Raw genomic sequence first — 22,925 nt, 5'->3', positions numbered from 1 at the left:
TGAAGTTTTGTGGGTCCATTCCGGCTGCCTTTTTAAATTTTTTTTATTAAAAATATACTAAAAATGCATTTCATGTCAGTGGAGCTTTAAGAACAAAGGCGATGTTCAGAGCTGTGGAAACTATAGCGGAATAAAGTTGATGAGCCACACAATGAAGTCATGGGAAAGTGGAGGGTAGTGGAGGCTAGAGTCAGGACAGAAGTAAGTATTTGCGAGCAACACTCTGGTTTCATACCTAGAAAGAGTACCACAGATGCATTATTTGCCTTGAGGATGCTCGTGGAAAAGTACAAGGAAGCTCGAAAAGAGCTACATTTTGTCTTTGTGGATCTAGAGAAAGAACACCAATAGAGGAACTGTGGTACTGCATGCATACGTTTGGTGTGACAGAGAAATATGTTAAAATAGGACAAGAAATGTATGACAGCAGCAGAACAATGGTGAGGTGTGCCGTTGGTGTGACATAAGAATTTAAGATGGAGGTGGGATTGCATCAGGGATCAGCTCTGAGCCATTTCCTGTTTGCTCTGGTAATGGATAGGCTGACAGATGAGGTTAGACTGGAATCTCCTAGACCATAATGTTCGAAGATGATATTGTGATATGCAGTGAAAGCGGGAAGCAGGTGGAGGAACAATTACAAAGATGGAGGCATGCACTGGAAAGGAGAGGAATGAAGATTAGCCGAAGTAAAACAGAATATATGTGCGCGAATGAGAGGGATGGAGGGGGAAGAGTGAGGCTCCAGGGAGAAGAGATAGCGAGGGTACTTGGATACTTAGGTTCAACAATCCAGAGCATGGGTGAATGTGGTAAGGAAGTGAAGAAACAGGTCCAAGCAGGTTGGAACAGCTGGCAGAAGGTGTCTGGTGTTCTATGTGACAGAAGAGTCTCCGCTAGGATGAAAGGCAAAGTTCATATCACAGTGGTGAGGCAGGCCACGATGTACGGATTAGAGATGGTGGCACTGAAGAGACAACAGGAAGTAGAACTGGAGGTGCCAGAAATGAAGATGTTGAGGTTCTCGCTCGGAGTGACCAGGTTGGATAGGATTAGAAATGAGCTCATTAGAGGGACAGCCAAAGTTGGATGTTTTGGAGACAAGATTCGAGAGAGCAGACATCAATGATTCGGACATGTCCAGAGGCGAGAGAGTGAATATATTGGTAGAAGGGTGCTGGGGACGGAGCTGCCAGGCAAAATAGCAAGAGGAAGACCAAAGAGAAGGTTGATGGCTATTGTGAGGGAAGACAATAGGGCAGTTGGTGTTAGAGAGGAGGATACAGGAAATAGGCTTAGATGGAATAAGATTACACGCTGTGGCCACCCCTAACAGGACAAGCCCAAAGGAAAAGAAGAAGACCCAACAACCAATGTATTCTATACATGGATCACTTTTGTTTTGACTTTTTGAGATTGTTTTACAATACCTAGGGAAAAAACAGATCTGGTTCAAAAAGAGGTGTGAATGAAGAACCATAAGAAGAAAACAGAACCATAGACTTATTGTCTAAATGAGTGTACTTTCAAATTGTACTTTTTACTCTTGCATAGTAATTACAATTTTGTAAATTACAAACACCAATTCCAATGAATTTGGCATGTTGTGTAAAATGTAAATAAAATGCGAATACAACGATTTGCAAATTCTTTTCAATTTACAGTATATTAAAATTAATATACTACAAAGACAAGATATTGGATGGTAAAACGAATGACCATTTGTTTTTTGCAAATATTCTTTCATTTCTACTTTGATGCTTGGGACACAATCCCAAAAGCTGCAACAAAGGTGCAACAAAATACTGTGCAACTTAAGGAATTCTTAAACACCATATGATTGGAAGATTTCAAAGGTGAACTGGAAATGGGTGTCAAGATTGGCTATAAAAGGAGCATCCCTGAAAGGTTCAGTCCTTCACAAGCAAGGACGGGGCGCGGTTCACCACTTTATGAACAATGATGTGAGCAAATAGTTTAACAGTTTATGGATATTTTCAATGTATGATTACAAGGAATTTAGGGATTTCATCATCTATGGTCTGAATCTAGAGAAATCTCAGCACTGATGCAGGAAGGCCAAAAACCAACATTGAACGATTGTGATTAAAAAGGGCATTGCCAAGTGGGTTGAGAAACTGTTCAGAAAACTATTGTCTTTTCACACAGTTGTACAAACACAAATACAAGTTAAAACTCTACGATTGCATGCTAACTGCAATCCATATATTAACAACAACCATGTCACCATCTTCTGGTCACTATAGCTTATAGGAGATGAAAAAGTGTGCTTTGGTCTGATAACTCCACATTTCAAATTGTTTTTTTGAAGTAATTGACATCATGTAAAAATGTAAAATGATAAAAAAAAAGACCATCTGGAATGTTGTCAGCCCAAAGTTCATCAGCCAGCATCTGTGGGTGGTATGGGGCTGTGTTAGTGGCCATGCCACGGGTAAGTACCACACCTGTGAAAGCACCATTCACGTTAATGCATACAGTACATACAGGTTTTGGATCAATGTGTGATGCAATCCAAGCTATGTCTTTGTCAGGGAAATCCCTACTTATTTCAGAAAGACAATACAGAGACACATTCTGCATGTGGTACAACAGCGTGACTTTGTACTAAAAGAGTGTGAGGACTAGAGTGACCTGCCAGCTGTCCAACTCTATCACTCACAAAATACAGCAATGGAGAAAGAGGACTGTTCCGCAAATGAAATTGAACATCAAGCAAGAATGAAAAAGAATTCAACCCATAAAGCTTCAACAATTAGTGTCCTCAGTTCCCAAATATTGATTGAATGTTGTTTAAAGAAAAGATGATGTAACCAAGTGGCAAACCCCTATCCCAAGTTTTTGGGAGTATGTTGCAGCCATCAAATTAAAAATTACTGAAGATTTGCAAAAAGAAAAAAAAAAACACCACCAACAACAACACAATAGATAACAATAAAGTTGATCAGTTTGAACATTAAATATCTTGTCATTGTATTTTATTCAATTGAATTTATCAGTAGGTTGAATGTGATTTGCAAATCATTTTAGTATTTTTATTTTCGTTTTACACAGTATCCCAACTTCATTTGAATTAGGGTTTGTAGATGCATGAAGCTCATCTGCAATTTGAATTATCTTTAAGTGTACAAGAGTTTAACCTTGCAACAGGTTATTGACATTATTTTCCACTGGAAATCGTCTCTAAATCTAAACAACTTAGAGGTATGAATCTTGGAATTAATGAATTGTGTTTATGTGTTGTGTGCGCAGAGAGTAGATACATCTCTGAAGAGATCTACACCCTGGCTGGTTCTTGCTGGTACTGGTCCAGCAGCAGACTTTATCAGTGAACTTCTTTTCAGTCTTGCCTCCATTTCCATCTGCCCGACGTCCCCATCAGTAGAGGGCGAAGTTGTGGAGTATCTATCAGACATTCGTGATATGGTCCGTGACAAGATTAGAAGATACTTTGAAGGGGAAGCTGACCTTGAAAAACTGGTGGACACTGTGAGTAACATTGCCCTCACAGCTGTGTCTGCCTGTCTCTGTAAAACAGTAGGGAACGTCTCTTAAATCAACACGAGGAAAATACTTAATATTTGCAACCTCATTTAATGTAAAATACCAATGAGACTTAAATTACACCATTTAAAACCGTTCCTTCAGAGAGTCTGGATGGCACGGAGAAAGGACTGGTTAGAGTGTCTGCCTCACAGTTCTGATGATCGGGGTTCAAATCCAAACCTCGCCTGTGTGAAGTTTGCATGTTCTCCCTGTGCCAGCGTGGGTTTTCACTCCGGTTTCCTGCCACATCCCAAATATTTGCAACATTAATTGGACACTCTAAATTGCCCCTAGGTGTGATTGTGACTGTGACTGGTTGTTTGTCTCTACGTGACCTGTGATTGGCTGGCAACCAGTTCATGTTATACCCCGCCTCCAGCTTGATGACAGCTGAGATAGGCTCTGGACCTCCCGAGACCCTTGTGAGGATAAGTGTCTTAGATAATAGATAAATGGATGGATGAGACTCCACAAACCCTACTATATTTATATGTAAACAATTAAAATCAACATTAAAAATAAATGAAAGTGCTACTTAATGTCATGTCATTATCCAAGCCGCATATCCTCACAAGGGATGCGGGAAACCTGGAGCCTATCCGAGCTAGCGTTGGGCGAAACGCGGACTACACCCTGAACTGGTCACCAGTCAGTTCCAGGGCAGATATCAACACCATCACTGAGCGGGAATCGATCCCACGCTGCCCGCACCAAAAGCAAGTGTGTGTACCACTACACCATCTGTGACTAAAATGCTACTTAATAAAATTAAAATGTTTTGTACCGGGTGGCATTCTGGCACAGCTAGAAAGCGTTGGCCTCACAGTCCTGAGGTCCCGGGTTCAATCCGGGATCCGCCTGTGCGGAGTTTGCATGGTCTCCCCGTGCTTGTGTGGGTTTTCTCCAGGCACTCCTGTTTCCTCCCACATTCCAAAAACATGCAATATTAATTGGACACTCTAAATTGCCCTTAGGTGTGATTGTGAGTGCAGCTGTTTGTCTCGATGTGCCCTACGATTGGCTGGCAACCAGTTCAGGATATACCCTGCCTCCTGCCCATTGACAACTGGGATAGGCTCCAGCACTCCCGCGACCCTTGTGAAGATAAGCGACTAAGAAAATGGATTGATGGATGGATGGACTGATGAATGGATGGATGTATTGTACTTTATATTCCCATTCGAGAGACTAAACAGGGCAGGAAGATGACTGCAATCAAAGATTGTTCCCCCCATCCCCCTCCTGCTATGTGTATCCAGGCTCTGAGTATTTACCACAACAGAGAACTCATCACTGTTTTCCATGGGGAGCAAGAAAGACTCTATGATTTTGATACTATAGTCCTCAAAGCCCTTGTTAGAGGTATGTACAGTATTTGGGTTGGAATGCAGACACAAACCTCCTTTTGGGATATTATTGTTTGAAAGAAAGAAGTTCATGGGAACACTGTAGCACATTTACATAGATTACAGTACAAAGAAAGCAGTACAGTAGTTGGAATTTGGTGTAAGGGTGGGGGGTGGGTATGTCATATTGTTAATTGAAAAATATATTGGTTCAATTATGGACGTTGCATTGACCTCACCAACTTGATAAAAATGTGTCAGAGCTACATAGTTGTTGAATCATATTCTTTCATGTCTATAATATATATTCCGTTATTCACATATTTTACATTTAATGCAAAGTAATTATCAAAACCTCCAACTACATAATGATACAATGTGATCTTGCAAATTCCAAATCAGACATGTAATATCAATCAGTAGCAAAACACAAAACACGAGCATATACACAATATATGTGTTTTGATTTCCAGAGAGAAAATTCAGGTGTTACAACAGTCTAAGAATAAAATAATTAATCAATAATTCTTTGTGAACATAAAATTAGTCGGAGTACGTTCTAGGAAACATTCCTAAAGCGCCTCTGCTGTGTCTTGAGACCAAACTGTCCTTATAATGGGCGTTTGTTGTTCCACCAGCAGCCATTCCTGAGAGGAAGAAGAAAGGAAGAACTTAAGCATCCCTTCATATTCTCATACAGTTGGTGCAGAGATGTTCCCTCTTAAGTTTTTCATTTAGAGCTAAATTGTTAGTAGATGAGAGTTACGAATATGACTGAAATATCCTGTCGCAAGTAAAAGGGTGCCAGGATTCAGAAATGTTATTTTCGCGGACAGTGTGCATAATGTCAATTGGTCTGCTGCTGCAGCTGATGTTTGAATCCAACCCAGTACAGATTTCTAACAGCCGTCAGTTTGTCTGTTTTGCAGCCTCATATTTCCCATAATGATTGATGTAAGAAACAGTTCAAATATCCTGTCCCATTCAGTCTGCTTTCTCAGTTTTCTTTACTTTAGCACTGGCTCTCTCCACTCTGTCTATATCTCCAAAGTTGCCAACAGCTAGCTCCATGTCAGAGGCATGGCAGTAGCTTTTTTGGTCGTAGGAGAAACAACATAAACAATAGTTGAAATGAAGTCTGATATATATTAATATATGCTCCGAGAAACATCTTGGATCTATAAATTGAGTCAATAACAACGTAAAGAAACAGAGGGATAAGTGTAAGTCAGAGCTGTTGCATCAAGATGCTTAGGGCACAGAAGTGAAAAGTAAGGTAATACAGATTAGTATTTTGTGTAGCTATACTCGGGTAAATAAAAAAACATACAACAAACTAGATTACACTAGACAATACACTACAAATAAACACAGAGAAACAGTTACTGGCGCAGGCAGGGTTGGTTCCGTTCAGTTCCCACTCAGTGACAGCGTCTATATGTGCCCTATGACTGAGTGACAACCAGTTCTGGGTGTAGTCTGCCTTTTGCGAGAAGTCAGCTAGGATAGGCTGTAGTGCCCCACACGCCTAACCTACGTGGGATTGGAAGTAGATGGACGGATGGAACACAGGAAACACACTACAACTTACTGTATAATAAGTTTCTTTCGGCTAGTCCCTTACGGGGTCACCACAGCGCCGGATGCCCTTCCTGACGCAACCCTTCTCAGGGAGTGGAGGGCCCAGTGGGATACGAACCCATAAACCCTGGTTTACCAAACCAGTGCTCTAACCACTGAGCTACAGGGCCTCCTACAACTTACTGTATATTTACTTTAAATAAAAGTAAGTTTCTTTCGGCTTGTCCTAGCGTGTCATCTCAGATGAACGCACATATATATATATATATATATTTGGCACAATTTTTACTCCGGATGTCCTTCCTGACGCAACCCTTCTCAGGGAGTGGAGGCCCCAGTGGGATAAGAACCCACAACCCCTAATTTACCAAACCAGTGCTCTAACCACTGAGCTATGGGGCCTCTATACCAAAGCACTGCAACATAAATTTCTTTGTACTGTGCATTTCATACATAAGGTAACTTTAACAATTAAAGTACAATTAAAACAGCTTACAGTGCAAGAAATTTTGAAAAAGTGGAAGTACTCTAAAATGCATGAGGAAAAAAAAACAAAACGAAAAAAAACAGTTTCTAACCTGGATTTGAAAACACACCTCTGTTGGCCATTTGTGAGGAGCTTAATAGCGAATTGCTGCTTCAGCATGTTTGCTTTGGAGTCTGAGCTCCACTATTAGACCTGAGTCATTCAACTTCAGACCCCTACTGGGTTTGTATTCCATTAGTATTTCTTTCATGTATTCAGGATCTAAACCATTTAATGATTATAGACCAGTAGCATAACTTTGAAATCTTTTCTAAAACTGAATGGAAGTCAGCGTAAAGACTTTAGTATTAGAGTTGTATGCTCTTTGCGCTTTTTAAAAAAATATATATTAAAACCAAGTAACATCTCAGAATCTACTTGAATTTAAACATTATTTAAGCATTGTTAGGTTGGTACTGTTCAAGACTAGTTTCCCCTTCCTGGCATCTGTTTCTTCACTTCCTTTGTTCCTTTATTGTATCTAGTTTGCAAACTTAAGCGTTAACACTCATTTTGTTTTAAACAATGCCACATTTCACATTAAAAACGCATGATATAGAGACTACTTAATCATGTAGTGTGATTGGCATTTTTTGCATTCCCAGTGTTCCTTTTTCACAACACAATATTGAGTAATAGTTATTTCCCATCAGTACTAACATGAGCTTTACCTCCAGGTGACATTGGTATCTGTGTGTGTTTTGTATCAAGCTAGTAAACGTCTGTCTAGTGACGCAAGTGAGTACACTGAAGAATTGAAACTAGCTGTTGCCTGGAACAGAGTGGACATCGCGAAGGCAGAACTCTTCAGTGGAAACATACAGTGGACGGTTAGTGTGACTTGATCTACTGGAACATGGCTGCTCTGTTGAGCAACTTAGCACTGTATTTAGACACAAAGCAAATCACAATTATACTGTATGTTTTCGTAATACATGGGGTTTTCTATGATCGTGGGCGACCAGTTCGGGTTGTAGTCTGCCTTTACCCGAAGTTAGCTGGGATAGGCTCCAGCTCTCTCCCCGGATAAATGCAGAGGGGGTGCATCAGGATGTTTCTTAGAAACTTACTTCCTTTTATTGTTTGTATTTCTTTCGGCTTGTCCCGTCAGGGGTCGCCACAACGTGTCATCTCAGATGAACGCTCATATTTGTTTGGCACAGTTTTACGCCAGATGCCCTTCCTGATGCAACCCGTCTTTGGGAAAAGGCGGCCCCAGTGGGATACGAACTCATGACCTGTGGTTTACCAAACCAATGCTCTAACCACTGATTTATACCACCCAGAAAATACATACTGGTAGTTCTCAATAGTATTGTAGATCAATGGGTCCATAATAAGGTTTTTTTTTTTTAATATATATAAGGAATTCAATACACAGTTTGAACAGAAACTTAATGATATATTTTTAAAATATTTAAACGGTCCTATTCATGGCTACAAGCAAACCTGCTTACATTAAAAGAAAAACAAATGAAGAGAAGCCTTTCTCACACACATAAGTAGTCAGAAAAAGAAAGCAAAATCTTTGGTGAAAAAGGTAAACAATACACGGCGGCTCCATGATTGTGTGAGGCTTACCAACTCCTTTTATCAGAAGGCTGTCAGTTGGCTATGATTGTACCACAAGAACACTCAATTGTGGACCTTGATGGTTTCACTTCATCATGTTTTTTAATTTTTTAATTAAATCTGCCAGTTTGTGAATATGTGTTGTGTGTTTTGTTAAAAGATGGCATTTGCTCACTTTTCTTAGCCACAAACCACACAATGTGAATCGGGCTCTTTTTCTCCCAGGCTCCCAATAAAACCACATTTTAGATAGTTGGAGTCATATAGTCTCACCAGCGCTCCCTCAGAAACCACTTTCAGCCCCCATGCTTGGCTCACTATTGTCTTTTTCAATGATTCTGCCTATAACACACTCTCGAGCCACATGTGTCTTTGCAGGCTGAAAACATGCTGATAATCTGTTCAAGTGCTTCATTGTTTAATTTTTGCATTCAAACCTCTTCTATGCATCACTTGCTACTGTGCGTAATGCAAATGTTATGCACGGTGGCGAAGACGAAGGAACAAGAATGAGCAGTGAGCCATTGAGAAAAACACTTGATTTTTAAGCAAATGATTACTGTCAGCCATTATCATCCTCAAACAATGTTAAACTAATACTGTATTTCCTGCAACTGTCAGCTTACATGTTTCTAATGGAAACACAAGGCTGACCCATTTCTCGAGAACTTCTTTCCTCACAAGCACAGTGAGAAAATGCAAACTCCATACAGAGAGGTCCAAGCCAAGAATCAAACCCCTCTGTGTGAGAGTTAGCCACATGCAACAGTATGGAACCCAGATTTAAAGTGTATGTAACGTCAATTTTCGAGCGCAAGTTATCTTATCTAGACAAAAATATATGTTCAACTCTACCATAAAATGCATATCTTGTTCGATGTTTTTAGCAAAAAATAAAAGTATTTATGAATTAAAGTCCGCAAACTTTGACCTAGTTTCCTGTACCTGAAAACCCCCTCCTATCGTGTGGCTAACCTCTGACGTCACAGCTAGGAGACATGCTGTTGTGGGACTAGCTTATAGTCATAGAATTGCCTATTGACGCCAAAGAAAAACCCATTCATTTTGAGAATTCCTCAGTGATTGTAATCTAAAAACAGTCCGTAAAAATTGTGAAGCCGTATGTGGTTCCGTTTTGTACCAATTCAAATTATTCAGGTCACAGTTTACATTATTTTCCCAAAGACGCAAGCCTCAGAAGATGGTGGGTCGGGTTTGTGCCAACAAAGAGAGCTAATTTTTCCCAAACCCAGACAGCAGTCTGTCATATGTAGTGAACATTTCACCCGACACTCTTCTACTGGTGGATTCATGTCTGAGATGGGTTTTTAAAAAAATGTTAAACCTGGATCAGTGCCTACCATACAGCCAGTTCCGACATCTGAACAGATCGGTGTTGCTAAACTGACCAAACGCAAACTTGGATCAGCCGCAGAACCTGGACACGCTTCGACAAGCTGAGCCCCCCACAGAAAGTACCAAAACTGTGAAGAGCCTTTGCTAAAAGACAAATTGAAGAGGTATGTTGATCATCTTTTAGTTCCTGAAAACTTTGAACACTGTTGACATGGTTGAATGAAAGCAGGATGTGTTATTCTTGGCGAACAGCAAATCGTTTAACCATTCTCAACTACAAAAACGGGATAATATTGTGTACAAACGTCAGCACGGTCCCGCAGATGGAAAGCGTTGGCCTCACAGTGCTGAGGACCTGGGTTCAATCCCAGCCCTCCCTGTGTGGAGTTTGCATGTTCTTCGCGTGCCTGCGCGGGTTTTCTCCGGGCACTCCGTTTTCCTCCCACATTCCAAAAACATGCAATGTTATTTGTACACTAAATTGCCCCTAAGTGTGATTGTGAGTGCGACTGTTTGTCTCTATGTGCCCTGGGATTGGCTGGGAACCAGTTCAGGGTGGACCCTGCTTCTTGCTCATTGACAGCTGGGATAGGCTGCAGCACTCCTGCGACCCTTGTGAGGAGAAGCAGCTAAGAAAATGGATGAATACAAATCTTTTATTTCTTTATTTATATATTTATTTGGGTAGGATTTTTAATTGTAATAAAATACCACATAGCATTGAAACAAGCAGTGTAACATAATAGTCACAGAATAGGAGACGTGTTTTCAACTTATCAAAAATATTTTGTACACCCTGAAATAGAATGAAATAAACCTGTGCTTTATCAATACATTTTTCTCATTTTATAAACTTTGAATCTTATTTTTCCGTATTAATTACAGATGTTGCAGGCGGCATCTTCTGCACAAGAGGTTGACATCGAACCAGCAGATGGTACATTCCAATAGTTGCCAGACTGATGAAGTGCCTGTTAATGAAAGAGAATACTGCAACATGTATTTCAACCTCAGGTGGCCTCAAGATGCTCAAACTGAAAGACCAAATAAGCATTCAGCGAAAATGTTATGAGAAACATATTTAAACACAATGTTAGCATACAGTTCAATAAAAATTTAAGGTTTTTTGTTCTGTGGTGTATGTTTATTTCATAAACAAACATATACATCAACATTTACACAAAGACAAAACAAAAAAATTCAGGATGTAGACCATTTAAATCCTGTGTACTCTTGGCCGTCTGCCACAAATCTTACACAAACAGTAGGATGGAAGTGGCATGCGTTTTTTTTTCTACCTACAATTTCCCAACACCATCTAACAAGCTGTCTATAAGCAATATAGACCTGAAAATAAGAAAATATACTCATATGACAATTTTCCAGGATGGGACTTGGTACAAATGCGGCTTTTAGCAGGAACAATAATAATGTAAACAATTCTTTATTTCAAAAAATCCAAACGTAAATGGAAAAAAGCTGGGGTGATTTGGAGAAATATTAATATTACTCATTTTTAAAATACCTCTTACTTGTGTTGCGCAAAATCCAGTCACTGACGATACTGTTGCCTGAACTGGAGATCGGCAAACTCTCGTACTCATGAGTTTAGACAGCTGGCAATAAAACCTGGATGCACTGCAGCAGATGGTCTGGATTCTCTGCTATTTTATGGTGAATATGTTGACTCATGGCAACAACAACCTTCGTCCGTTGTTTCCATCGGTATGCAGCACATACATGCACACCGGTGGATACAAAAAAATAAATAAATAAAATCTGTTCACATTCACAAACATCTACAGCTCAAAGACCCATATCATTCCAGTACACAGAACCATCCACCCCATTTACATTTCTATTTTAAGCATTAGGTGCCCAAAAAACCACAAGATACCGGTTTACAGCTTTCAGTATAAAGTTTAGCAGTTTTGCTCATGACATCTTGGGAAAATTGTGACTAAAATGGGTCTGGGTACTGTCTGGTTGTGGCATCATTTTACCATGTGAAATTACATTTATGTTCACTATAAGTTATGACCAGCTATTGCTTCTCAAATTAACATGACAACATTTTAAACGGATTCCGTTCATTAAAATCCTTATTTCTGAAAATATACCAACTTAGACTAAATACATGCCGTTTGCATATTTTAAAACAAGACCAAAAACTTCATATAATCATTCGGAATAGCGAAGCCATTTCTATTTATCAGTTTATGGCTAAATAATAAAACAAAACAAAAAAAAAAAAACATCACAGATGCTTACCAGTCAGTGTTTCAAACATGAAGCATGTCCTCCTCCCTGTGTCTGACTGCTAGCTCGACATTTTCATCGCGAGCTATTTCATCTGTATTTGAACGTGTATGCAGTCTAACTTGGTCAAATGGATAGCCTTTAACGGCTTTATAAAGCTCATATTTTTTCACCGTCATCATGGGACCCTTCAGAATCATGTTCATCTCTCAAATTACCGCGAAATCCATCATTGTTCTCACATTGGAGTCCAACAGGGGCCATGTTTATCTAAACTTCTGACGTCACATCCCTTCTCAGGTTTTTCCGCTGTATACTCGTGTATTTCCAGTAAATCCAGCAATATGCAATCAATTTTTGCGGAGAATCGAAAAATAAAAATGTTTCCTTCATAATGGAGTTCAGATTCAAATTCAGCAGAAAAAAACTATATAATATAAGCAAAAGGTGCATTGAAGACTTTACATACCCTTTAAGGGTGTTTCCTTTTCTTTTTGAGCAATGATGTTGTAACATGTAATGTATGTCTGTAATTGTATTTTCAGTATGAGGATCTGGATGATGCAATGACAGATGCTTTGATCAATGACAAGCCTCAGTTTGTGCGCCTCTTCTGTGAGAACGGTCTGAACATCTTGGACTATCTGACGTACCACCGCTTGGAGAGCTTGTATCGCTCAATTTCGGACAGCACGGTGGTGTACACTCGGCTCCAGGATCATCTGAGTGACCGTCTGCACCTGTCTGGATTCCTACCAAAAATGGGACCACTAACTAGGTCGCAGAGTGAATTGGCTGGGTCTGCTTCAATTCAAGAGCTCAGCTTGTTTGAGGTTAGTTCACTCAAACATTTTGAAAGTGATTTCCAGTTACGTGACTCAAATGAATTGGAAACATGCATCCATCCTCCAGCCTAGCCGCTTATCAACGCAATGATCGCGGGAGTGCCAGACCCCTTCCCACCTATATTTGGGCAGATTCACCCCAAACTTGTTTCCATCCAATTGTAGGGCACATAGATACAAATAAGCATTAGCACTCACAATCACACATAAGGGCAATTTATAGTCTCCAATTAACACATATTTTTGGGATGTGGGAGGAAACCGGAGAGCCCAAGAAAACCCACGCAGGCATGAGAAGAACATGCAAACTCTACACAGACGGGGCCGGGATTTAAACCCTGGTCCTCAGAACTGTGAGGCAAACATGGCACTGTGTCGCCAAATTGGAAACAATATACAATTTTTTACTCATGTTGGAATATGGCTTATCAATCATTTCTTGAAATTATGCGGCTTGGAAAATGGATGGATACTTTTTTGTTGTTCATATTGCAGGTATCTTGCGTGTTGTGGGATCTGCTGGGAGATGTTTGTCAGCCTTTCTACTACGGACCCCTGGGTCTAGACCCCAAAGCCAGCAACCGGAAGACGCTTAGAGTCTGTAACCAAAACTCCACTAAAATGCTTAATTTCTATTTAAAAGGGGTCATTTTTGAAAAACCGTCAGACAAAAATTAATACTGTAACCTAGAATCTCTGTTTTTCTTCCAGCAAGTCATCAAGTTGTTGCAGGGTAAATGTGCCTACCGAGACCAACACTGCCAGTCTCCCTGGGTAGCACTCTTCATCTGGGCTGTCCTACAGAACCGCAGTGAGATGGCTGTTTACTTCTGGGAGATGGTGAGGACCCTAAAGAAAAAGAAAATATGTGCAAATCATTATTTTACATGATCATCAATATGGTCAAGCCCTTTTATTTTGGGCCACATAAATTGCATGTAGTCATAGCACATACTGTGGTGGAAGTCTTTTTTGATGTATTAAATCATTGATTGACCATGATATGGCCTGTATCTCTGTTCCTGGTCAGGCGGGGGAGTCAGTGCTGAGTGCACTGGGTGGCTGTAAACTGTTGAGAGAAATTTCGAAGTTTGAAAGTGAAACTGAGGACAAGGTGGCCATGAAAGAACTGGCACAGAAGTTTGAGGATCTTGCACACAGTGAGTATGATCCCAATGACCAAAGAAAATTAATCCATTCAGCCACTAATGAAGCCTAGGTAGAATTTTACGGTATTTTGATCTAATAGTTTCGTCTAAATCTATCCAAGTTTAGCTGTTGGTTTATGTATAGGGCTTTCTGTGATTATGGGTTATGCACTGTACTGTATATTGGGTTGTCCCACATCCGCTTGTATCAGTCTGGTTGAAATTACTCAGTTTTGGGGCGACAGAGCACTGTCTCTTTAAAATTCCTCCCATGCTCTATACTGTGGGATTGTCAGAGAAGTTTTTACAAAACAACCAAGACAAGCCCGGAGGACTGTATTGAAATTAACTCACACCAACGAAGATTGTCTTTCTGACCAGGAGGATGGGCGAGACTGGCCCGTTACGGTCTCAAACCACATCCTGAACCAGCCTCTCGCGTACTCTTTCTTTATTTCTAAAACGCAGAAGGTCAAAAGGAGGGGTGAGCAAGCAACTGGACAAGGCACATTAAAAAATAATGATGTGTGTAAATTGATGAAGTTGTCTTTGGCTACTTATCGGACGATAAGTAGTTGGCTTATACACTTGTGTGCCTGTGTGCAAGGAATCTTCGAAACCAGGATGATACTTTGGCTTTGCTGCAAACCTAACATTTTGACTAAGAATGAAACCCAGCAGCTTGACTGTCTCACCTGCACATCTGCGTGGCGAATCTCTACAGAATGTGAATATGCTTTTGACATGCCGACTATGATAATAATTAATTCTTTCACGGGAATCAATGCTGGTATGGGCTAGGGCGAGAGCTAGGATATTGCAACTAGGCAAATGACACGTACAGTATTTTGAATTTTGCCATTCAGTTCTTTGTTAGAAAACATGTTGTGCAAAATGTAGCCTGTTGAAAAATTGAACAGTCGGACATATGCATTCCAATGTTTACAGAAGGTCGAATCAAATTTACCTGGAAAAGTTACAGTGAATTAGAGCTTCATCCTGAAACCTCATAGAGTTAGAGTTCCAATCCCAGTCCTGCCTGTGTGGAGTTTGCATGTTCATCGCATGCCTTTTACTCCAGGCACTCTGGTTTAGCTGTCCTCATTCAACCTGCGAAGCATATTTTGCAATTTACACAGAATCCAGAGGACCTGCAGAAAACTGCTCCAGGCATGGAGAGAATATTCAAACTCCAAACAAAGAAGGCTAGATTTGAAACCGGGTCCTCAAAACTATGACACAAATGTGCTAACCAGTCAGTCACCATCCTTCACCATGTAATATTTATTATTTATACTTTGTGTGTGCTGTTCAGATGTGTTTGGAGAGTGTTACCAGAATAGTGAGAGTCGCTCCTTCAACCTCCTGATCCGAGTGTCTCCAGTGTGGCTTGGAACTACATGTCTGCATATGGCAACTGTGGCTGATGCTCGCCAGTTCTTCAGCCACGATGGAGTCCAGGTTGATTCTTACCTAACCTATTGTTTTTTTTATAGGACCACTGCATTACATGTTTGTCAGCCATAGATACTGGTTACATTAAACAAGTCACTGAACGGTACAAAGGAGACAATCAGTTCTTTTAGTCAGTTATGTGTTTAGGTAGTGCTTACGTTAGAATAACAGCAACAATTGTTATTAGTACATCAATAGTTTTAAGTGGCTTTGGTAAAGCTGCTGTTCTTGGATTTAGGCATTGCTCTCCCAGATCTGGTGGGGCAGCATGGACAGAAGTACTGAAGTCTGGAAATTGTTGATGACCTTCTTTGTGCCACCCCTCATTTACACAGACTTAATCAGCTTCAGGTTGGTGTTACACTATCAACATTCTTCATCCTATGATGGTTTGGTTGCAGTGTTTGTGAGGGAGATTTCAGCCCCGCGGTGTGTATATACAGGAAGGAGGAAGAAGTAGGTAGTATTCTAGAGGGCCATGACATAGAGACTGACAACATGGAAGACAATGATGCTACAGTCTCTTTGGAAGAAATTATACAAAAGTAAATACAGTAAAATTTTTCTAAAACAGAGTGTTTTAACTACTGTTTTCCAAATTGTTGATCATTTGTTTTGCACTTAATAGTGATGGCGATGCTGAGGAGTTTAAGGCTCTCAAAGAAAATCTGAAAGGTGGGTTTTGATAACATGTTGTTTGATGAAGGTTGCCAATATGACACGTCATGTTTTCTCTAACAGCTCCACATTTCTTTCTCAAGCTCCTGAATACATAATAAAGTGGCCAGTGAATAATCAGAGAATTTGTTGTAATTACAGATGATTTATGTTAGTGGAAGATGCTTATTTGTTGATTGCAACAGGAAAGAAGAACAGTTTTAGCATACGCTTATCCCCAGCAAATACAGTATATGAATCCTAATGACTAATGAATACATATAGCTTGATGATGTTCAGATTTGTCACCTTTACGTGATTTTAACTTTAAGCAAGGAGAAGATGTCATTGGGTGCCGCCCAACTTTCATAAAATCATCGCTCCTATTCCAGGGCCTTCTCCAATTTAAGTATAGCTACTTTACTCTCACCTCCTGCTATTCCCATGGGTGTAAGTATCTTCCTCAAAGACTGTGCTGGGAAACCTTTATACCCAACCTCAACTGGGAAGAGCAAAGTCTAATTTGTTTGTCCTTACAATGCTCGATGAGGTGCTGGTACTTGGTAGTTTTCCTCTCATTGTTGCGTTTCATCTGTCTTCGCAAATGATTGTCAGTTCGATCAGGACAGTCCTCCTTGCCTCTTCAAACCATACGATCATGTCTGGCCTCAATTGTGTTTGCTTAATTTGGGGGAAGAGTTGTCTCCTTCCAAGGTTCACCCTCATCCTCCAGGAGTGTGGCATCTGCAGAAGGATCTTTTTGGTGTTCTTGCGGCTGATATTTTTTTCTCTCCCTTCTCAAATAAAAAATATACATCTTTTGAGGTTTTTGGGTGATGGAAAGATGTCAAATAGTGCACAAAGCAGAAAAGCGAAATAAATAGGCTTCACTTTATTCTTGTTGTTCAAGTTTCACAGGCCTAGACCTGTGACCTTCTTCTTCCAAGTGTCATACCTCAGCTTGGACTTTCTCCCATCTTTGGTTCGGGTCTGCTTTTTCCCACTACTGGAAGTGGGTAAAGACTTTGTACATCTGACTCCTTGCCTGCCTACATAAGAGTTCTTGTAGAACCTCCTTCAGCTTCAGTGCACACTAAGTGCTAGTAACGTTTAAGCTGCCTATTTGTGTCCTGATCTTGTAGGGAAGCCTGTCTATTATCATGACGTGTAGTTGTAATTGACCAGACCTGATTTATAGCCGTACTGATGTGTATCTTGGTGTGATGCCGTTGTTGATTTGCTTCTTGAAGTCTTCCAATTCTGTCAAAGAAACTTTATAAATTTTCAATTGCCACATGAGCAAACATTCCTGTCATGGTTGGATCAGACTACATGATTTTAGCCCCGTTATTGGTCTAATTTGCTTTTGCGACATTTTCCCAGATCAGGCCTGACATATTTTGTCGGGAATAACAAAACTTCCTGTAGTGTGATATAATCCACAATCAACACTTTGCCCCAATGACACCAGAATGAATGTTTAGCATTTTTATTTATTTTTTACATGTACAATATCTTTCACCTAACGGGACAAGCCAAAGGGAAACGAAGAAGAAGTGTCACGTATCAGCAACAAGCCTCTGACATAATGCCTTGATATTGAGCATTATGGTTGGTTATTGCAACTGGCGCATTGCCTGCCTTGGTCACCGTTGGAAACATTTATTCACACGCACAAACCAAAAATTTAGAAACACAAACATTATTGACAGAATCCTGCCATTTTTACATACAAACATTAATGCTAGCAGTAGCTTGCCACAGAACGTTATGTTGCCTACTTGCTGTGAATGTGAATATTATCTCAAGATCTCCTTGAACAACGGACACCCAAAACATCCTCTCCATAGCACCAGGGATGACATTAAACAATTTTTCCTTTTTTTCCACATCACAATACATCACTGTTGTTGTTTTCACCATGGTAACGGTTGTATTGGTTTTCAATCCCACCTCCCTGAACAGCGTTTGACTTTACAAGATGTAGCCCAGCAACCATAAAAGACAATAAATCTCATGTTCTGTTGCCACTGTCTGAGCTAGACATGACAATTTTATGCCAGAAGTCTGGCATAGTGCCATTGTGAAAGACCAAATTTGTCTTTCAGCCTGATCCAGGCAATAATCCTGACCCCTCTATTTTGCTCAGTTTTTCAACTGCCTGAGTCTCCTTCCTGGAAATGTTGCATCTGTCATTTGGAGTTTTAGGGGTCTGATTCAGAGGCAGACCCGAGTGCAGAATGAAGATTCAACAACTGGTATGGTGATTATATATTTAACACAGAACAGTGAGAAAGGATTCGTGGGTGCAATGGTCTGGGAGCAGGTAATCCAATTGCCGAGTTCAGGTTGGTTGCACAACAGAGTTGAGGTATGTAGGTGTATGCTGGAAGAAAGCACGAGGCTGGTTGATGTTGAGCGTAGACACTCTGGCAACATGCTAGATTCCATGGCGATCTTAAAAAAAGACAGTTAACAAATGGCTTTTGAGATGCAGCTGCTGAGAGACTCCATAGTTTGCCTGTGTCAAAACCTTGAATGAACCACACAAACACACCTAAACACACACACACACACACACACACACACACACACACACACCACACACACACACACACACATCACAGTGGGAGGCAGAGCTCAGGGTGCAAGCACAGCAGAACCTTACACAGAAATGCATCGTACCAATTCCTTAGGTACATATTTGGGTTTTCCTCATTTCATGTATTGTCTCCACCCAGTATTGTAGCCGGAACTTCCTGTTCACTTTTCCACTTCCGATCATTCTGCTTCGTAATTTCCTTGGGTTGAACTTCCTCCGAGTCCATGTTGTGACGTTATCATATGCACTCAGGTTCCAAAGTCCGAAGTTTGATTTTATTTAAATTTTTAATTTACTCATTTCATCCCGATGTGTGCATCACCAATGTCATTTTTTGTGCATGCTTTGAAAAGAGTGAGCCTGAGGCACACCTCATGCAGCAGTTTGAGAAAAAGAACCATAACTGCAGCTGTGAAAGGCTGATTTGATCATTAATCATTTGTGTCAGATGACCAACCAATGTAATAGGCTCGGAGATTATATAACTTTCACAACGTTTGGCCTGATTTATGTTTTGTGCTTGGAGGCTGAATGTGATTTAATGTTTTTTTTGTTACCATCTACTATTTATCCTGGTTTCACTGCATTTATTTATTAATTTCAGCCTCTTCACCATCCAAAATTTGGAGACCATTCATTGTGTCACGGTGGGGACAGTTTTGGTTTGCCCCTGTCACCTCCTTCCTGGGCAACGTGCTGATGTACTTCCTGTTCCTCTGCTTGTTTGCTTACGTTCTGTTGGTGGATTTCAAGCCCCCATCTCCAGAAGGCCCGTCAAAACTGGAATTTGTTCTCTACTTTTGGGTTTTTACCTTAGTATGTGAAGAGATTCGACAGGTCAGTGTTTAAACACACGTTCTATACAGGTCTTGGTTCAAAATGTGGTAGAATCTCATGTTAACAGTTATATCACACAAAAAACATTACTAATTCTCAAAGCAATGCCAAACACTAGCTCTTTGTTTGACAGGCCTTCTCCATGGACAACAGCTTTGTGCTCCAGAGGATGAAAAGTTATATCCAGGATAAATGGAATAAGTGTGACGTCACAGCTATAACACTCTTTATTTGTGCTCTGTGTTGCAGGTGAAAAAACTTTTCTCTGTCTTTGTCATTTATATCATTGTACAATGGAACATCTAAATTCAAACACTCAAGAAGTTTTACTTTTTAATCAAAATATGACAAATGACCTAGTGCAAGACTGTGTAACCTTGGAATCTAAATGGCTGGCACAATGTTTTGTGGGTAGCCGTGGCGAAATGGTTTAGATCAAAGGCTGCCACAATCCCTTTGATGAAGGCACCAAAATGTCAGGTCTATGCGTCTAAATAGTGAGTGATATAATAATATGATTGGTTTTTAAGATTTTGCTTGGAAATTCTACAGCACCATAAAAGTTTGGACGTCCAACTGCCTCATCCTGTGTGGATACTACAGTGGTATTAAAGGAGACACTAGGTTATTTTTTCAGAATTCAATCCAGTTCCCAGGTTGTTCTATAAAATGTGTCTGACATGGTTTTGTAACAATCGCAAGGCTCGAGAATTATAACACCTCTTACATATTATTGTCTGGCCCTGTCTCATGCAAGGAAATGACTGTAGCTGCCAACTGGAGTTGAAGCATGGAGCTAGTACGAGAGTCACTCATGCTTACGAGAGTAAATGGAAAAGTCTGTTTCTTTGCCTTTTCACCGCTCTTTATAAAGTTTCCCTTTCATCGTAGCAGAGGCCCTTTAGTCACATTCCACACTTGGCATTTTCCTCCACCGATTCTAACTTGCTTGTACTATTTTTTCACTTCCTCATCAAATTCAGTGCCGCCACTTAGTTATTATTATTATTATTGTTATTATTAATTACTCAATTAATGATGGCACAGTGATGCAGCTCGAAAGCATTGGCCTCACAGTGCTAAGGTGCGTGGGTTTTCCCCAGGCACTCCGTTTTTTTCCCACATCTCAAAAAACATGCAACATTAATTGGACACTCTAAATTTGCCCTTAGGTGTGATTGTGAGTGCGACTGTTGACTGTCTCCATGTGCCCTGCGATTGGCTGGTAACAATTAAGGGTGTACCCCACATTCTGCCCAATGATAGCGTGGATTGGCTCCAGCACTACCGCGACCCTTGTGAGGATAAACAACTAAGACAATAGATGGTTGGATGTAACTTCAATGAATGACACTGACCCGACCACAGTGCACAAATCTGATGATGCTCAGAGTGGTCAAAGGGGTTGCTCGGTTATGTTTGAAAAGCAGTTAAGAAAATGGATGGATGGATTATTAATTAAATTACAGCGGCACGGTGGAACAGCCGTAAAGCGTTGGCCTCACAGTTCTGAGGACTACGGTTGAAATCCCGGCCCTGCCTTTGTGGTGTTTGAATGTTCTCCCCGTGCTTGCGTGGGTTTTCACCGGGGACTAAAGTTTCCTTTCACATCCTAAAAATATGCATTAATTGGATACTCTAAATTACCCCTAGGTATGATTGTGAGCGCGACTGTTGTCCGTCTCCACGTGCCCTGCGATTGACTGGCATTCCTCACAGTTCTGCAGACCGAGGTTCAATTCCCAGTTTTCCCCTGTGTGGAGTTTGCATGTTATCCCCGTGTGTTCCTGTGTGGGTTTTCTCCTGGCATTCTGTTTTCCTCCCACATCCTAAAAACATGCATTAATTGGAGACTCTAAATTGCCCCTAAGTGTGATTGTGAGTGGGACCGTTGTCTGTCTCCATGTGTCCTGCGATTGGCTGGCAACCAGTTCAGAGTGTACCCTGCCTCCTGCCCAATGACAGCTAGCATTGGGTTCCAGCACTCCCGCAATCCTTATGAGGATAAGCAGCTCAGACAATATATGGTTGGATGTAACTTCAATAAATGACACTGACCTGACCACAGTGCACAAATCTGATGATTCTCAGAGTGGTCAAAGGGACTGCTCAGTTGTGCTTGCTCAGAGACACAAAAAATTTGAGGGAACATTAAAGCCCATCCCAGGTGACTTTGAGCATAAGGCAAGGTGCACCCTGAACTGGTCACTGGCCAATCACAGGGCTTATACAAACAAGCCACCAATAACAGCTTTGGACAATTTAGAGATGAAGGTGTAAATGTGTGAGGAAGCACATGCGAACATACAAATACACAGTAAAGCCCAGATTTGAACCCCCGACCTCAGAACTGTGAGGTGGATGTACTAGCCACTGACTCACTGTAGCTATGTTACAATCATACAAACTGCACTGGATCAGTTCAGACAATGAATGCTTCCAAATTTTCGTACCTTTAAAATAAAAATTAGTCAAAATATTTACAAAAAGCCTACTTAGTGGCACAGAAGGAATGTTTTTGTTAGAGGTTCCACTTATAATGATTGTTTAGAATTTTTTACATTTATGCACCAGAGATCTGTCTCTTCTCTGTTTTGTCTTCCAGAATGTTTCCATGGTCATTTGAGTTTGGTCGAGCTCTTATGGCCCTTGATTATATGGTCTTTGCACTTCGTCTGATCCATATTTTTGCTGTCCACAAACAGCTTGGGCCCAAGATTATCATTGTTGGCAAAATGGTGATGGGTGACATAATACACACAAATACTGACACATTAATTTCAAAGGACTAAAATATCTCACAAATGATGATCACCACATCACAATATGCTTTCCACAGATGAAAGACATTTTCTTCTTCCTTTTTTTCCTGGCTGTGTGGCTCATGGCCTATGGAGTAGCCAACCAGGCACTTCTCTACTTATATGATCCCCGACCCGACTGGATATTCCGTCGTGTCTTGCACAAACCATACATGCACATTTATGGACTACTTCCTGTGGAAGAAGTGGATGGTGAGTGGCTTAGTCTTTTTGAAATCTAAAAAGTGTGTTTGCAAGGAAATCATTCTAAATTGGGATTAATTACTAAAAATGGCAGTTAAACCGTCAGAAAAGTATAATTGCTTACTTTTGAAATGGATGTTGTTAAATTTGTTTCTTCAAGTATGTAATC

General features: G+C 40.5%; 1 protein-coding gene and 1 long non-coding RNA gene across 2 annotated transcripts in view; one reads left to right on the top strand and one right to left on the bottom strand.

Moving 5' to 3' along the window:
- The window catches only part of trpm4a (transient receptor potential cation channel, subfamily M, member 4a), an 84,128-nt gene that overhangs the window by 33,418 nt on the left and 27,785 nt on the right, over positions 1–22,925 (top strand). The window contains exons 8-22 of the mRNA XM_061846479.1: positions 3,274–3,510; positions 4,827–4,929; positions 7,732–7,850; positions 12,753–13,040; positions 13,548–13,649; positions 13,764–13,892; positions 14,083–14,212; positions 15,516–15,661; positions 15,894–16,006; positions 16,099–16,200; positions 16,284–16,330; positions 19,519–19,751; positions 19,885–20,000; positions 22,357–22,489; positions 22,591–22,765. Coding sequence (XP_061702463.1) covers positions 3,274–3,510; positions 4,827–4,929; positions 7,732–7,850; positions 12,753–13,040; positions 13,548–13,649; positions 13,764–13,892; positions 14,083–14,212; positions 15,516–15,661; positions 15,894–16,006; positions 16,099–16,200; positions 16,284–16,330; positions 19,519–19,751; positions 19,885–20,000; positions 22,357–22,489; positions 22,591–22,765 — 2,173 coding nt within the window. The remainder of the gene's footprint in view (positions 1–3,273; positions 3,511–4,826; positions 4,930–7,731; positions 7,851–12,752; positions 13,041–13,547; positions 13,650–13,763; positions 13,893–14,082; positions 14,213–15,515; positions 15,662–15,893; positions 16,007–16,098; positions 16,201–16,283; positions 16,331–19,518; positions 19,752–19,884; positions 20,001–22,356; positions 22,490–22,590; positions 22,766–22,925) is intronic.
- LOC133514648 (uncharacterized) lies at positions 13,791–15,296 on the bottom strand. Its single transcript, XR_009798828.1, has 4 exons — positions 15,168–15,296; positions 14,555–14,657; positions 14,008–14,121; positions 13,791–13,901 (listed from the first exon to the last, which is right to left on the bottom strand). It is a non-coding gene; the product is annotated as an uncharacterized LOC133514648 (long non-coding RNA).

The sequence above is a fragment of the Syngnathoides biaculeatus genome, chromosome 16, assembly GCF_019802595.1.
Source record: "Syngnathoides biaculeatus isolate LvHL_M chromosome 16, ASM1980259v1, whole genome shotgun sequence".
Taxonomy (NCBI): domain Eukaryota; kingdom Metazoa; phylum Chordata; class Actinopteri; order Syngnathiformes; family Syngnathidae; genus Syngnathoides; species Syngnathoides biaculeatus.
The sequence above is the reverse complement of the archived record's forward strand: the minus strand, read 5'-3'. Positions and strand labels throughout refer to the sequence as shown.